The sequence below is a fragment of the Sebastes umbrosus genome, chromosome 16 (genome assembly GCF_015220745.1).
Source record: "Sebastes umbrosus isolate fSebUmb1 chromosome 16, fSebUmb1.pri, whole genome shotgun sequence".
NCBI classification, from domain to species: Eukaryota; Metazoa; Chordata; class Actinopteri; order Perciformes; family Sebastidae; genus Sebastes; species Sebastes umbrosus.
The window spans coordinates 7,547,749-7,562,468 of record NC_051284.1 but is presented as its reverse complement, the minus strand read 5'-3'; the positions used below and the strand labels follow the sequence as shown (position 1 = coordinate 7,562,468).

Genomic DNA, 14,720 nt, shown 5'->3' with positions numbered 1-14,720 from the left:
CTAATCGGCTGCTGTTATCAGCGCAGACCTTCTCCACCCCCCAATAGCCTCATCCTTAGCACTAATCCCCTCTTGTCCAGCTCAAGCAGGAATTCTTGTCAAAAAGACAAATTACGGTTTTGTGCTGTAAATGCACAGAGAAAAGGTTCATCTTAGCTTTAAATGCATTTAAAGCACTTATCATATCGGCGACAGTTTTACCTTTGCCTTGCAGCTCACAGTTTCAAACTGTTCAGTTTCCCAGTAATGTCCGTCAAAAATGCAAGGTCAAGTATCCACTCAGTGTCCTCCAGCAGCACGGTGTCCTCACCTCTGGACTGCATGAACTCTTTGATTTCACCCAAAAGTGACAAAAAACGTTGCAAAATTCGTCCCCTGCTGAGCCATCGGATTTCTGTGTGTAGTAGCAGGTCATCATATTCAGCTGACAGCTCCTCCAAAAGTACCTTGAATGTTCTGTGCTGTTTAGCTCTGGAGCGGATGCTGTTTATGATCTTCACGACGGGAGTCATTACGTGCTCAAAGCAGATCACTTTTGCACATAAGGCCTGCTGGTGTATGATGCAGTGGTACTGCAGAAAGTTTGGGAACTCTGGGTCAGCTTTACAGTGAGCAACGAATCCTGTGTGTCGGCCGATCATAGCAGGAGCCCCATCCGTAGTCACTGATACCAGCTTTTCCAGCGGCACCTTTTTTTCCACCAAAAACTCCTTCACTGCGTTATAAATGTCAACTCCCCTCGTAGTTGTCTTCAGGGGCAGTAGTGTCAGAAGTTCTTCTTTTGTGGAGAAATCATCAAACACCATCCGGATAAAGACCATCAGCTGAGCCGTACTGCTGCTGTCCACCGACTCGTCACACTGGATGCTGAACCACCGGCACCCTCGCCAGATCACGGTCCAGCTGGTCGGCCAAGTTCCCAGACATCATCGACACTCTTCTTACCATTGTAGTTGCCCCGAGTTGAACATTGGAGAGACTGGAGAGTACATCGGTTCCATACTTCTCGTCTTCAAGCACAGTTTTAGCAATTATCATCATTGCTTCTTTGACAACCTCCCCGTCTGTAAATGCCTTCTTTTTCTTCATCAAGAATTGCGTAGCTCTAAACGAGGCTTCGGTTGCTTTTTGGGAGTTTTTAACCGGTCTAGTGAAAAAAGACTGCTGTTTGCACAAAGCTGCCTTTAACTCGCGGGCTTTTTCTGCTCGCAGTGCGCTGCCCGGTGGGTAGTTAGCATGGTAGCTTGTGTGACATGTAGTGAAATGTCTCTCCACATTGTGCCGCTTTGCTATCGCCACAGTTGCCCCGCAAATGAGACACACGCAGGATCCTTTCACAGTGGTAAAAAAAAAAACTCTACCTCCCATTCGTCGTGAAAATGATATGTTTTCTTTCTTTTTTCTGCATTTTTTGGGGTAACTCTTCTCCTCATTTTCGTTGCGTCTGCTAGCTTGTTTGTATGAGCGCAACAAACGCTACGTTTTGGTCATGCGCACAATACTGACCTTTGAACTATACTAGGTCAGAGTTCATTTATATTAAACACAAAAAAACATTTTAAATTTTAAGTGTTTTTATATATATATGTTGTCATTTGTAAGTTACATGCAAGTCTGATTTAAACAACAATAGCAAAAAAATAAAATAAATAAAATTTAAAAAAAATAGAGGCAGCTCACTGGTAAGTGCTGCTATTTGAGCTATTTTTAGAACAGGCCAGCGCGCGACTCATCTAGTCCTTACGGGCGACCTGTTGCCCGCGGGCACCGCGTTGGTGACCCCTGCTATATACCATTTTATAGACTGCACATATGTACATATTACATTTATTTATTGCACATACTACATTTATTTATTGACAGACTGCACACACTATGTTCATCCATTCACTCTGTATTTTTTATATCTCTATTATTGTTTTTTTTATCATTTTTGTATACCTTTACCTCTCCTGTGTTTCACTCTGTTTGCTGATGTTGCTGCTTTGACACCTGAATTTCCCTCCGGGGATTAATAAAGGTTCATCTTATCTTATCTTTATCTTATAATACAATATTGTACATTACAATCACATGACATCCACAAACTCAAAGTATTCTATTTCACCTGTTTAGCCCTAGGGTGCTGGAAAGTGTGTTTCGATTAGACAGACATACCCAAAATAATCAAAACTAGCTCCACAACTACCAGGTTTATATGCATGATCTTGGACTCCACTACCAGCACTGCTCCCAGTAGACCACTTACACACCAAAAAAACTGACAATAACCTGATATTATCAGGTGGAATTTCATTCATTCATTCATTTCATTCTCACTGTGCAATATCATTTTCCACTTGTGCATTTTGTTATAGTCTGTTTATTGTCAATACTGTATATACTGCTCCTATTTTTATACATCCTTCTATTTAAATGGTTCATATTTTGTTACACTTTGTTTAGCTCTTTTTTACTGTGTTAGCTGATGCATCTTGTTTTTTTGCACTATCCCCTTTGCTGCTGTACACTGCAAATTTCCCCACTGCGGGACTAATAAAGGAATATCTTATCTTATCTTAATTAAAGTGCAACCGATTCAAGGTATATAGGACTTCTAGCCATAGCTAATTTGCAGACCATGTCCCTGGTTAGGCTTTTTAAGAAAAATAATAAATAAAAAAAAAAATACAGAATAGCACATCTTACATAAAATTACATAATACAACATCGTACATTACAATCACATGACATCCACAAACTCAAAGTATTCTATTTAACCTATTTAGCCCTTGGGTGCTGGAAAGTGTGGTTCGTCTAGACAGACATACCCAAAATAAATCAAGAATACCTCCAAAACTACCGGGTCTATATGCATGATCTTGTTCTCTATGGATAGGTAAGACCTCAGGGAATTCATACTTCATGCAGTGTTTATATGTGTGTGTGCGTGTGTGTCTGTTAGGTATCCTTGAATACAGTGATGACACGGCAATGGCACGGTGTGTGGTCCAGTCTCTACTCACCCGTGCTGGCTTTGATGAGCAGGACATGGCTCGCAGGTACACAAATGCACACTGCTGACACTAATAGCTAATAGTTTACATGTATTACGGTGTATATATTGTTCCACTGGCTATTGAAATCAATTGAGGTGTAGCACATACACACACACACACACACAAATTGAAGCACTGGTGTCTCACCCCTTTAGGTTTGCTAAGGAGTACAGTGCGTCCCCGGGTCGTGGTTATGGTTCTGGGGTGATCCAGGTGTTGAAGAAGCTGTCCTCTCCTCAGCTCAGTGATGTCTACCAGCCGGCAAGGGACCAGTTTAATGGTCGAGGCTCCTTTGGGAATGGGGGAGCCATGAGGGCGGCCCCCTTCGCACTGGCTTTCCCTGGTCCAGCTGATGTTAAAAGGGTGAGCAGTGGGCATCCTTAGGACAAAAAAAAACACATCCTTGGTGACATGCATGTTGAAGCTATGCACATTTTATGAACTGCCATGTCTAAACTTCAGTAATTTAGTAGCGTGTTTGTGCTAGTTTCGTATAAAGTTTCAGAAAACAGAAAAACTGTCCTAGAGTTCTAACTTGCCATTTGACACAACATCTCAAGTAAAGTACTGAGTCTAAATGAAAAACTTTGGTCAAAGTGAGAAACATTTAGTAAGTTCAGTAACAGTTTCATGAATTCAAAACAATATATCTAACACTTGCACAAAAATACTTTAGCCAAGTTGAAACTGATAGTAACTAGGGCTGTCAAAGTTAACGCGATAACTCGTTAACGCAAATGCGTTTTTAATGCCACTATTACTTAATTAACGCAACTTGCAATTTTTAGGTTGTAGCGGGGTCAGTTTTAAAGCTAGAGTGAAGAAACTGGTATCATGTGAAACTACAAAACCTAGCCTTGCTTGTCGCAAAGGACACTACATTTTGGCCAGGAAAAACTGGCATGGCCATTTTCAAAGGGGTCCCTTGACCTCTGACCTCAAGATATGTGAATGAAAATGGGGTTCTATGGGTACCCACGAGTCTCCACTTCACAGACGTGTGATTAATCACGATTAAGTATTTGAATCGATTGACAGCCCTAATAGTAACCTTTAAGTCCAAGTCAAGTCTAAGATCACTAGGACCCACATCATGTAAAGCCCGCTGACTTGTTGGTGCAGACTTGGTTTGATTTCCTTCCTTTTTTCTCTCCAGTTCGCCCGTCTGGGTGCCATGCTGACCCACTCCTGCTCTCTGGGTTATAACGGGGCAGTGCTGCAGGCGTTAGCTGTTCACCTCTCCCTGCAGGGGGCACTAGACATGCCCCAGCAGTTCATCAGCAGGCTAATCACAGAGATGGAGGAAGTGGAGGGCGACGAGGCGACGCGCAATGATGCCAGAATGTGAGTACCACATGGATAAAGCCTCCAATGTTCATTGGCAGGAAACAGAAAAATGCATTCAGGCTGTACTGGGAGTGCTGTTTTTCTTAAATGTCAATCTTCCTTTAACATGTGTTTCTATCCAGCCTAAAAGAAGCAGAGAAGCCATTCTGTGAACGCCTGCACAGAGTTAGAGACCTGATGGACAGGAGCAAGGTCAGCATAGAGGAGGTCATTTCTGAGCTGGGTCAGTATCTGCTTATCTTTGATTTTATCTTCACTTTTCATTGAGGTTTCTTACGTCATCCATCCATCTTTTCTATGCCTCCATTGACTATTCCTTACACCCATATTTTTATATGTACAGTATTCTATTTTTATTGTTATTATCTAGTAGGGGTGTAAGAAATATCAATACACCTGAGTATCGCAATATTATGTTCTGTGATACTGTATTGATCCTCAAAATCACTATTGATTTTTTAATTAATAGTTTACATGCAAAGGTTTGTGGCAGACAGTGGTTCATTTTGTGTTTAAACCCCCAACCGCTAGATAGCAGTGTTGTAAGTTATCTTCAGACATTTGACTCTAACATAATAACAGATTCCTGCCAATACACAGCCCTACTATCTAGGGCTGCAACCAATGACGATTTTTATTGATTAATCCGCTATTTATTTTCTCAATTAACCTTTTGTCTGAAAATAATGGTTAATGCCTGTAACAGTTTCCCAAAGCCCAAGTTGACTTATTCAGATTGCTTGTTTTGTCCAAGCAACAGTCCCAAACCACAAGATATTCAGTCTACTATCACAAAAGATGATTTGAAAAGCCAGAACCGGTGAGTTAGTTCTTAGAAGTCACTTAAAACGATAATTGGATTGTTAAAGGAGTTGCTGATTATCTGTTAGTCAAATAATTGATAAACCGACTGAATGTTAAACCTCCATCCTATTATTATGATAGCACATAACAGTATGGTTACGTCCGAAATTCCATACGAACATGCTATTTAGTACGCTAAAACAGTATGTGAGATATTTTAGCATGTCCGAACCTTATTATCAAATCAATAGCATGCAAATTGCATAAATAGAAATAGAAATATTACAGTATGCAACCCTGGATACTACAGCTGCATGAATATTCCACAATGCAATGCGGTACTGACGACAATGTTCATAACAGACGTTGACGAACAGGTCTGTAACATCAATAATGCTTTAATTTAAGTGTAAGTATAAGATTGCACTTTGCTAGGCGTAATATATATTTTAAAAATTAGTTCAGACTTTGGTTCTCACAAATCATCGTTTTGGTCACGAGGTTGGCACGGGTTTACCATGGTTACACGTCTCCAACCGACAACGAGACTCTCAGGAAGTGACGACGTAAATTACTGCTCAGTGCGTCCGAAAAGATACATACTACTGAACGATAGTACACATATTGGGGGATGTAGAGCATAGTATGTGATTTCGGACGCAGCCTAAAACAATTCCATTCCCCCGTAGGGATCTTGAAAACTGCCACTTTTTAGTGGAGAAATGATTTAGTTATTTACCTCTTGCTGCTCTTGTTGAATAAAAGATTACATTTTATTTAGGTTTTATTTGGACCGAGGAAATGGATTGTTTCAGTCAGGGGTGATGGAACGGTCTTCTGTGTTGCAGCCCCACTGAATCCAGCTATGTTCATTTAACATTGTTACCTTGTGAGCAGCTCATATACTAAACTGCCAGATTCTACACCAGTTTGTCTCCCTGACTTGTTATCACTGAAGGAACTGGCCTTCTACCTCCGAGAGGTCAAGGCCCAGTTACGTGCTGGTTAATCTTGTGTGACAAAGAGATTTTCCAAACAGACGGTTTAAAGCATAATAATACAATTTATTCCGAACAATCAATGTTGCATAAGTAAAATAAAGAGTTTACAGATATCTGGATCCAACCTACGTGTCCCTGACAACATACAGTGCATGGGTCAGTTCGCGAAGTCTGAACCCCGAGCTATCCCTGATCCAGCCTATTCATGGTTTACACAATATTAATATTCATGAGCTTATGGCACGTGATGTTTCTGCTGCAAGTCTTCTTCGTTATCTCCTTCTGACTCCTTCCTCTTCTTGACCTTGCAAAAGAAAAACACCACCTGCCTTTCCTTCCTCACAATCCCCTCTATTCATAACAAATCCAACAGTTAGGTTCACTTTTGTACATAATAAATCCAACAGACCCTCTTTTGAACTTAACTAAGTTCACCTACAGGTAATGTTACATACAGATATATTTATTATAAGCATAGATAATGTTACGTACAGATGTTTTAATTATAAGCATCATCACACAACCTCTTCAGGATCAACATCTTCACTATCCCCCACCATTTCCAGGAGACCCTGTCTCTCCGCTTGGAACATGGCCATCTGATAAGAAGGAGGTGCATCCGGATGCTTTCGTTGCACAGCAGAAATGATCACACGCTCAGTGAGGTGGCGAATACATGGAATACAACAACAACAACCGCATAATACTAAGCATGTACACACAGCAAGGATTGAGGAGAATAGAGATACCACCATGGACTTCCATTTCCCAAAGGTACGGTCTAACCAGTCGTTAATGGGGCTGTTGATACCTGAGTCATCGTGCATGGATTCAGACAGCGTCCGGAGCCCCTCTAGCGCCTTAGTTACAGTTCCCGTCCGGCGCTGTATTATTAGGGATGAAAATACAACATGAGTCTTGGAACATTGAGCATACACCGCCTTTTTCTGCCAGCAGCATATCTAATGCCATTCTATTTTGGATCACCATCAGTGACGTAGGAGCCAATTTGTTCAGCTAGTCCGGCAATTGCATCACAGGTTAGATTTAGTCAAACGGAGAACATTATAATGGATGTAGTTAATTGCGGTCAACATTTTTGTTAGGAGTGATAGGGATCAGAGCACTTATTATTAGGTATGTTTCAAAGCCTGCAGCTATTTGGTCAGCTAGTTTATATTCATTAGGGAAGCTACCTCACTACATCATTCTTTATAATCTTGGTTTAGCCTTCCCCCCCCTTGTAGCCCACACCTTCCACCCTGCTTCTGAGTGAAAGCATTGTCTATTGTTAAAGAGTTACTTGTGATTAGCCAGTTTTAGCAGAGTGCAGAGGCGAGGATGATAAGTAATGGATCTAAACTAGTACAGTCTGTGCTTTCCCAGGTTATTCAGATTTATCTGAGTACACAAACTCTACACAAGGGTCATGATATTTTCTCTCACATTCCCTCCTTTTATCATGAATCACTAAAATGGTAACTGAAAACACGAAAATACATGAATTGCATTAAGATAGTAATATGAAATGAAAACATTAAACATATATGATATATATAATATTAAAACATTATAGCTGAAAATATTTAAAATACACGACAAATCACATTAAGAAAGTTTGTACAGAAGAACGAGGACAAGAGAGGTAAACACAAATGCTACAGCAAACGCTACTAGTAGTTTGCCGTACTGCATGATGCTTCTAGTTTGTTTTCCTGCGCGCAACTGAAAAACTTTTATCTGGGTGGTCCTATTTTATACTGGTTTGGGAAAGGAAGTGAAATTTCTCTCTGGTGGATTCTCCCCACCCCTGGTTTCTCTTTTTTATCTATTTTTATCTATTTTTGTCTATTTTAGCATTTATTCTAAGCAACAATTTTTAATACAATGTGATATATAATGTTTTTCAAAAACCACCTAGATGAGTCCACCTAAACAACCATGTTAGCCTGATTTAACTGTAAATACAGGCAAGACCTTGTAACCTTCTTTCCCTTATGTGTATCTCATCACAGTCACAGTTTATACAGTATATGAAAAATAAAAAATTATACGTGACCCTCTTTTCACGTAGCCTGGGCTCCTTGTGGGGCTTGCCTCCTCTGCTCAGGTCCTGTCCTGCTGCTGGAGCACTGTGTTAGGTGCCACCAGTTGAGTCCTTTTCCTGCAAGCTGCACAGCTGTTGCAGTTCTGGTCAGAACCTTGTGTGGGCCTGTCCAACGTGGCTCCGACCACTTCCTCTTTAACACCTTCAACCAAAGGTGTTCCGGTGGTCCGGGGTCAGGTCCTGGAACGTCCCTCTGTGACAGGGGTGACAGGTTTGTCACCTGTATAGGAGAGAGCTGACACAAGAGCATTAGCCTTCAAATAGTATGGTCTGTAACCGGAGGTCAGGAAGGGGAAAGGGGTTTTGGGACGGCCCTGGGAAAGGGTCGGGCCACACGTAAGCTCAAATGGTGTGAGTCCTGTGATTGTGGATCATACACCAGTGCCAAATTTGTGTTGTAGTCCCAGAGGCCTTTTCAACAGATTGCAGGTCTTTATTTTTGAAATGTGAACCATTATCTGACCTGATCAATTTAGGAAACCCATGTTTCGGAATGTACTCATTCACCAGACATTTAATGACTGATTTTGCGTCCTCTTTTCCCGTAGGGTAGGCCTCAACCCAACGTGAAAATGCGTCCACAATTACTAGGAGGAATCTTTTCCCCCCTAGCCCTTACTCCCATATCTGTGAAATCAATAAAGATTTCCTGTCCCGGGCAGTGGGAGAAGGATGTTTTCCTGCCCTAGGAGTGATGGTCGGTCTGATGTTACATGTACTACATACGTCACACTTAGTCAAGAAGTCAGTTATAGTAGCATGTTTCCGGGAATCCACCAGTGGCGGAGATCTCGTAACATCTGTTTGTGGCTTTTATGGTCAAGTCCATGAGTCTGAGTCAGTATTGAGGACATCCAACAGGGGGGCATAACTATTTGATCTCCGTTATACCATATACCATCAAACTGTTTCTATAGCTCCCTTATCTTCCCAGATGGTTCGTTCTACTGCTGTGGCAGATTCCTGAGCTTGTATAATGGAGAAATCAGTTATCTCAGAACCGAGATCTGCTGTGGTCATGACCATCATAGTAGGTAAATACCCTGCCGCCTTTTTAGCGGCTGCATCAGCTGCTTCGTTTCCTATACTCTCTAAGTCAGTGCCCTGACTGTGTCCTTTCACTTTGATCACAGCTACCCTCTGTGGTAACTGGATTGCTTCCAACAACTCTTTCATCACTCACTCATGAGCCATAGGTTTATTCTGACTAGTCTTAAAACCCGCTTGCACCCAGCCAGACATATCTCTGTGAATTGCATTGCACACATACGCAGAGTCTGTGAAAATATTCACTGCCTTCCCTTCCGCTAACCGCAGAGCACAAACTACAGCCGTAAGTTCTGCTGCCTGAGCAGATTGTTTCCCATCAAGAGGTAACACATTATATGTCAAGCCTTTGGCCTTCATATGTAAATGAGAAAATGTCCTGTAAATGATCTGCTAAGGGCAGGCAAAAAGAAGGCGTTAGCCAAATCTATACATGTTGAAAGATGTATGGGCTGGGGTGAACATCGAGAGAGCAGAGTGGGGGTTCGGTACTGGAGAACAGGAGTCAAAACCAGCTCATTGATGGCTCTTAAATCATGAGCCATTCTGTATGAGCCGGAGGGTTTTGATTACTGGCAAAATGGGAGTGTTCCACTGAGAGTAAGATTTTCTTAATACTCCCGCCTTTATCAGTCCTTCAATCGTAGGGGAGATACCCTGGGCTGCTTCCACTTTATGCTTATACTGAGGTCTCCAGATAGGGCAGTAAGTCTTCATTTCGAAAGTTACCGGTTCCATGCTGCACCTGCCAACATCAAAGGGGCCCGTAGACCACAGTGAGGGAAGGGAGAGTTGCCAACATGGAAGTTGGCTCCTTCACCATCTAACATCTCCCTACCGTGGTGGCGTGTTAGTAACTCATGTTTGCAAATACCTGACACTGCATTGTAAAAGGAGAGTCTATATATGTTAGAGGATGGTGAGATTGAAACCCCCAAAAGGGAAGTGGAACCAGTCTGTCAGAGCGACTGCTGCTTTAACCATGGGGCCTAAGTCTTTAGCCTGATGTTTTGGAGCTATGGCTAGGGACACATGGGGAACAGCTTCTTCTGACATGCGATACCATTGTTCTTGTGCTGGGTTAATTTTACTGCGGCCTGCTACTCCTGCTGGTGCTATATAAACATCTCTTACTCCTATCCCCAGGTTGTATCTAACAGGTTCTGTTGGAACTCATCTTGATACATAAGATCATTATTTCTGTCATAATTCAGAGTGCAGTGGGGAGGATCGGGAACAGGGAGGTAAGGGTGTAGAGCCCTAATCCATGGTTGCCACATGTTGTAAAAGTCAATCAGAGGGTTTCTGTCGGCTAGCAGGGCCCAATATATGTCTGCACAGGGTGGTGGGGCATCAGGTGAGGTATCAGGACTCAACATGCACATGCGATCAGCACTGGAGGGCGAGGAGCACACCATTTCTTCTCCTCCGGGGAAACTCACTATCACAGCTTCTGGTGAACAATGTACAGAAGCCCCCAGTGCTGCCAAAACATCTCTTCCCAGGAGATCACATGGACAATCAGGTGCATACAAAAAGGGGTGCTCCATCACCTGTCTCCCAAGCCGGACAGGAAGGGGAACAGTAAAAGGCAGTCTTTGTTCAGTGCCGGAAAATCCCAAAACGGAACATAGTGAGAGGAAAGGGAACACATAGGTTCAGCTAAGGGTGGAGTAACGTGCTCCCGTATCCACCATGAACCATCTTCGTTTTCCGTTCACTGTCAACTGGAGACAGGGCTCTGCCAGCCCTGCCCTCCATCTCCGTCGGGCATCCTATGGGAACATTCCTGGTGTATATGGACCAGGTGGAGGTCCCTGCGCAGAGTACCCGCTGTATGCCTGCATTGGAGCTAGCTGTTGGTTTGGTGGAGTCTGTATTGTTGGCTGATATGACTGCTGTGGAGGCCCTCTCATCTGCTTGTTGTTGTTTCTGAGGACAGTCACGTGCCCAGTGATCCGGGTTTCCGCAGATGTTACAACTGCCTCCTGTTGGTTGGGCATACCTCCTCCCCCTGCCTCCATTCCGACCTTCATGATAAGGGGGCTGCTGATATGGGGCAGCTTGGTAAGGAACATGATACTGGGGTTGATACATAGCTGTGACTGGCCCTGCAGTGGATAAGGATTCTGTGGCGGGGCTGGAGCTGGTGTTACAATTTGAGCCATCTGGGTATCTTTTTCTTTCCCTCCCTTTTTCTTATCTGTCGCACGAGTCCGTGCATCTGCCAACTGTAATTTAGTCAACTGAGCTACCATCTCTTTTAATGACTCATTTTCCTCTTCCTCCTCCTTGGTTTCTGCATCCTGATGATGGCAGAAATGTGTTTCCCATCTTGATGATTTTGCCCCTGCCATATCTGGATTCTCTTGCATCTTTCTCTTAACTCCTTCCGGAGCATGTTTTAACAGAGCTATTCTGAACAGAGACTGCTGTGATTCTTTATCTGGGTTCACCCCCGTAGCCCCCCGCCCACTCTGTCTTTGCTCTTTCTATGAACGTGCGTCCACTCTCCCCGTTCTTAATCTTAACACCAAGCTGTGGAGCTTACCCGGTGGTATGGGATACTTTTGTCTAATAGCATTACCGAAGGAGGTAGCGTAGGGGTTAAAGTTCAAAGTACCACCTAACACTTGAAACAATGGTGCCATAACTTCGTTTGTATAATCACTGTCCTGTGGGGTTGGTACCGGACTAGGGGTAGGAGGAGGATAAGGAGGGGGGTTGGGATGTGGGCCAGGTGGGTACTGCTGATGGAGGGACATGTAATGTGGCGGCTGGCTAGTATGTGGGTTTGGTGGTGGGGGTGCGCTAAGGACTGGGTGAGGGATTCACTAGTGGTTTTGCTTCAGCGGTTTTTGCGTGGGTGGCTTTCGTCTGGCTGCCTAAGGCTGATAGTGCAGCCATCTGTATCACATTATATTTTACCAATTTACTTGCCAACTCGTCTTCTTTCTTCCTCAATTTCCCCCTTACAAACATATGTCCCTTTTCTTTGTCTTGTCTTGCTTGCAGCAGCTTTCTATGAACCACCTGTATTAATGCTCTCATCACTCGGCATCTCACCGTGGCTGGAAAATGCCCTTCCTTCACTGTCATGTTATACCACTCATCTAGGTCTTGAGTCTCTTTATTTCTAGTCTTGGGATCAAATGTACAGATTACATTGGTCTTAACTTTAGCCCATTGCTGTCCAAATGATAAACGGGGAGGCCCACAGCCACCCCGTTCCTCACAGTCTTTGTCACATTCTCCGTCCATTCTGTCCAGTACTATTTCACACAGGTTTATTCAGTTTATGACAGTAACTAGATTCAGAGTAAATGGGTCGCTATGCCCCTCGCTGTGATCCTACCAACATAAGCTTCTACTGGACACTTTGATGTTCCAGCGATGTTGGCCCAGTATCAACAGTAAGTTTTAATTTTCCTCTGAATACTAGTTATTAATGTACACTCATACAGTTTTTTATTACTAAAGGGCAGCTTTCCTCCTCTTAGTCTTTACCAAAAGGGCAGCTTGCTCCCCTAAATTTCAAAGGGCAGCTTTCCTCCTCTTAGTCTTACCAAAAGGGCAGCTTGCTCCCCTAAATTTAAAAAGGGCAGCTTTCCTCCTCTTAGTCTTTACCAAAAGGGCAGCTTGCTCCCCTAAATTTCAAAAGGGCAGCTTTCCTCCTCTTAGTCTTTACCAAAAGGGCAGCTTGCTCCCCTAAATTTCAAAGGGCAGCTTTCCTCCTCTTAGTCTTTACCAAAAGGGCAGCTTGCTCCCCTAAATTTCAAAAGGAAGTCTTTACTTCTGCAACATTTATCATTACAAGGAGATTCAGCACAACAAGAGAGATAATTTAGAGTAAGCCAATATGCAGAGTTCGATACAACAGGTTCTGCTTACCTTAAGATTTCAGGGCCCTTTCTCTCTCTCGCCGGTCTGTCCGTCCTTTGGACACGCTTCTCAATGCCGAAGATCACGTCGGGGTCACCAATTGAAGGAACTGGCCTTCTACCTCCGAGAGGTCAGGCCCAGTTACGTGCTGGTTAATCTTGTGTGACAAAGAGATTTTCCAAACAGACGGGTTTAAAGCATAATAATACAATTTATTCCGAACAATCAATGTTGCATAAGTAAAATAAAAGAGTTTACAGATATCTGGATCCAACCTACGTGTCCCTGACAACATACAGTGCATGGGTCAGTTCGCGAAGTCTGAACCCCGAGCTATCCCTGATCCAGCCTATTCATGGTTTACACAATATTAATATTCATGAGCTTATGGCACGTGATGTTTCTGCTGCAAGTCTTCTTCGTTATCTCCTTCTGACTCCTTCCTCTTCTTGACCTTGCAAAAGAAAAACACCACCTGCCTTTCCTTCCTCACAAATCCCTCTATTCATAACAAATCCAACAGTTAGGTTCACTTTTGTACATAATAAATCCAACATCACCCAACATTTCCCATCTTTCCTTCCAGGTAACGGCATTGCGGCGCTCCACTCGGTCCCCACCGCCATCTTCTGCGTCCTCCACTGCCTGCAGCCCCGTGAATGCCTTCCAGAAAACTATGGCGGCCTGGAGAGGACAATCGCGTACAGCCTGGCTCTGGGAGGGGACACAGACACCATAGCCTGCATGGCAGGGGCCATCGCCGGGGCCCACTATGGCATCGAGGCTATTCCTCAGTCGTGGATAAAGTGCTGCGAGGGGGCAGAGGACGCGGACATGAACGCAGAGCGACTTCACATGCTGTACCACCGGTCGTCACAGGGAGGCGGGAGTGGGACAGGAGAGCAGAGCTGTGAAGGAGCATCTAAAAGCCAGTCAAACGCTTCTAACGGCACAGAGAAGAAAACTGGAGTTTGACAATAAGGACTCTTGAACACACACACACACACACAAATTACACACTTACACTTAATAAATACCTTTTTGTTTTCGGACTGTGTTGGTTTAAAGGGAGCTTGTGATTAAGGGCAACATTAGTTTACTTGTCATAACAGCTCATTATTTGAGACCCTACCCCTCCCAGCGTGCAAAAAAAAAAAAAAAAAGAAGCTAAATTGTGAATCTGAACAAACAAGAAACACGTGTCACCAGACAGACTAGATTGACTGTCCTACAGAAATTTGGTCTGTATGCATGCACACACACACACACACGCACACACACCACCTCTCTCCTTTCCCTGCTCTTTCCTGTTTTGTGTTGAACAATCTTTTGTCATGTGAAAGTTGCACTATGAATTGGCCATGTCTTGTTTTACCCTTTTGGTGGATAACATTATTTAATAAACTTTTTTTTAAATTCACATAATCTGTACGAGTATTTATTTTAAATTTAAAGGGATAGTTTTGGGTGTTTTGAAGTGGTGTTGTATGAGGT

The 14,720-nt window shown here is 43.3% G+C and overlaps 1 protein-coding gene across 1 annotated transcript; it reads left to right on the top strand.

Moving 5' to 3' along the window:
- The first annotated feature begins 2,889 nt into the window (after window positions 1-2,889).
- LOC119474354 (ADP-ribose glycohydrolase ARH3-like) lies at window positions 2,890-14,490 on the top strand. Its single transcript, XM_037746349.1, has 5 exons — window positions 2,890-3,041; window positions 3,194-3,401; window positions 4,195-4,382; window positions 4,508-4,608; window positions 13,813-14,490. Exons 1-5 carry the CDS (start codon window positions 2,905-2,907, stop codon window positions 14,199-14,201), a joined length of 1,023 nt encoding a protein of 340 aa, XP_037602277.1. The 5' UTR covers window positions 2,890-2,904; the 3' UTR covers window positions 14,202-14,490.
- Window positions 14,491-14,720: the final 230 nt, after the last annotated feature.

Coding starts and splice junctions, on each gene's coding strand:
- LOC119474354 (XM_037746349.1), top strand. CDS start 2,905: ATGCAGTGTTTATATGTGTGTGTGCGTGTGTGTCTGTTAGGTATCCTT. Junction 3,402..4,194: donor GTCCAGCTGATGTTAAAAGG/GTGAGCAGTGGG, acceptor TTTTCTCTCCAG/TTCGCCCGTCTGGGTGCCAT. Junction 4,383..4,507: donor ACGCGCAATGATGCCAGAAT/GTGAGTACCACA, acceptor GTTTCTATCCAG/CCTAAAAGAAGCAGAGAAGC.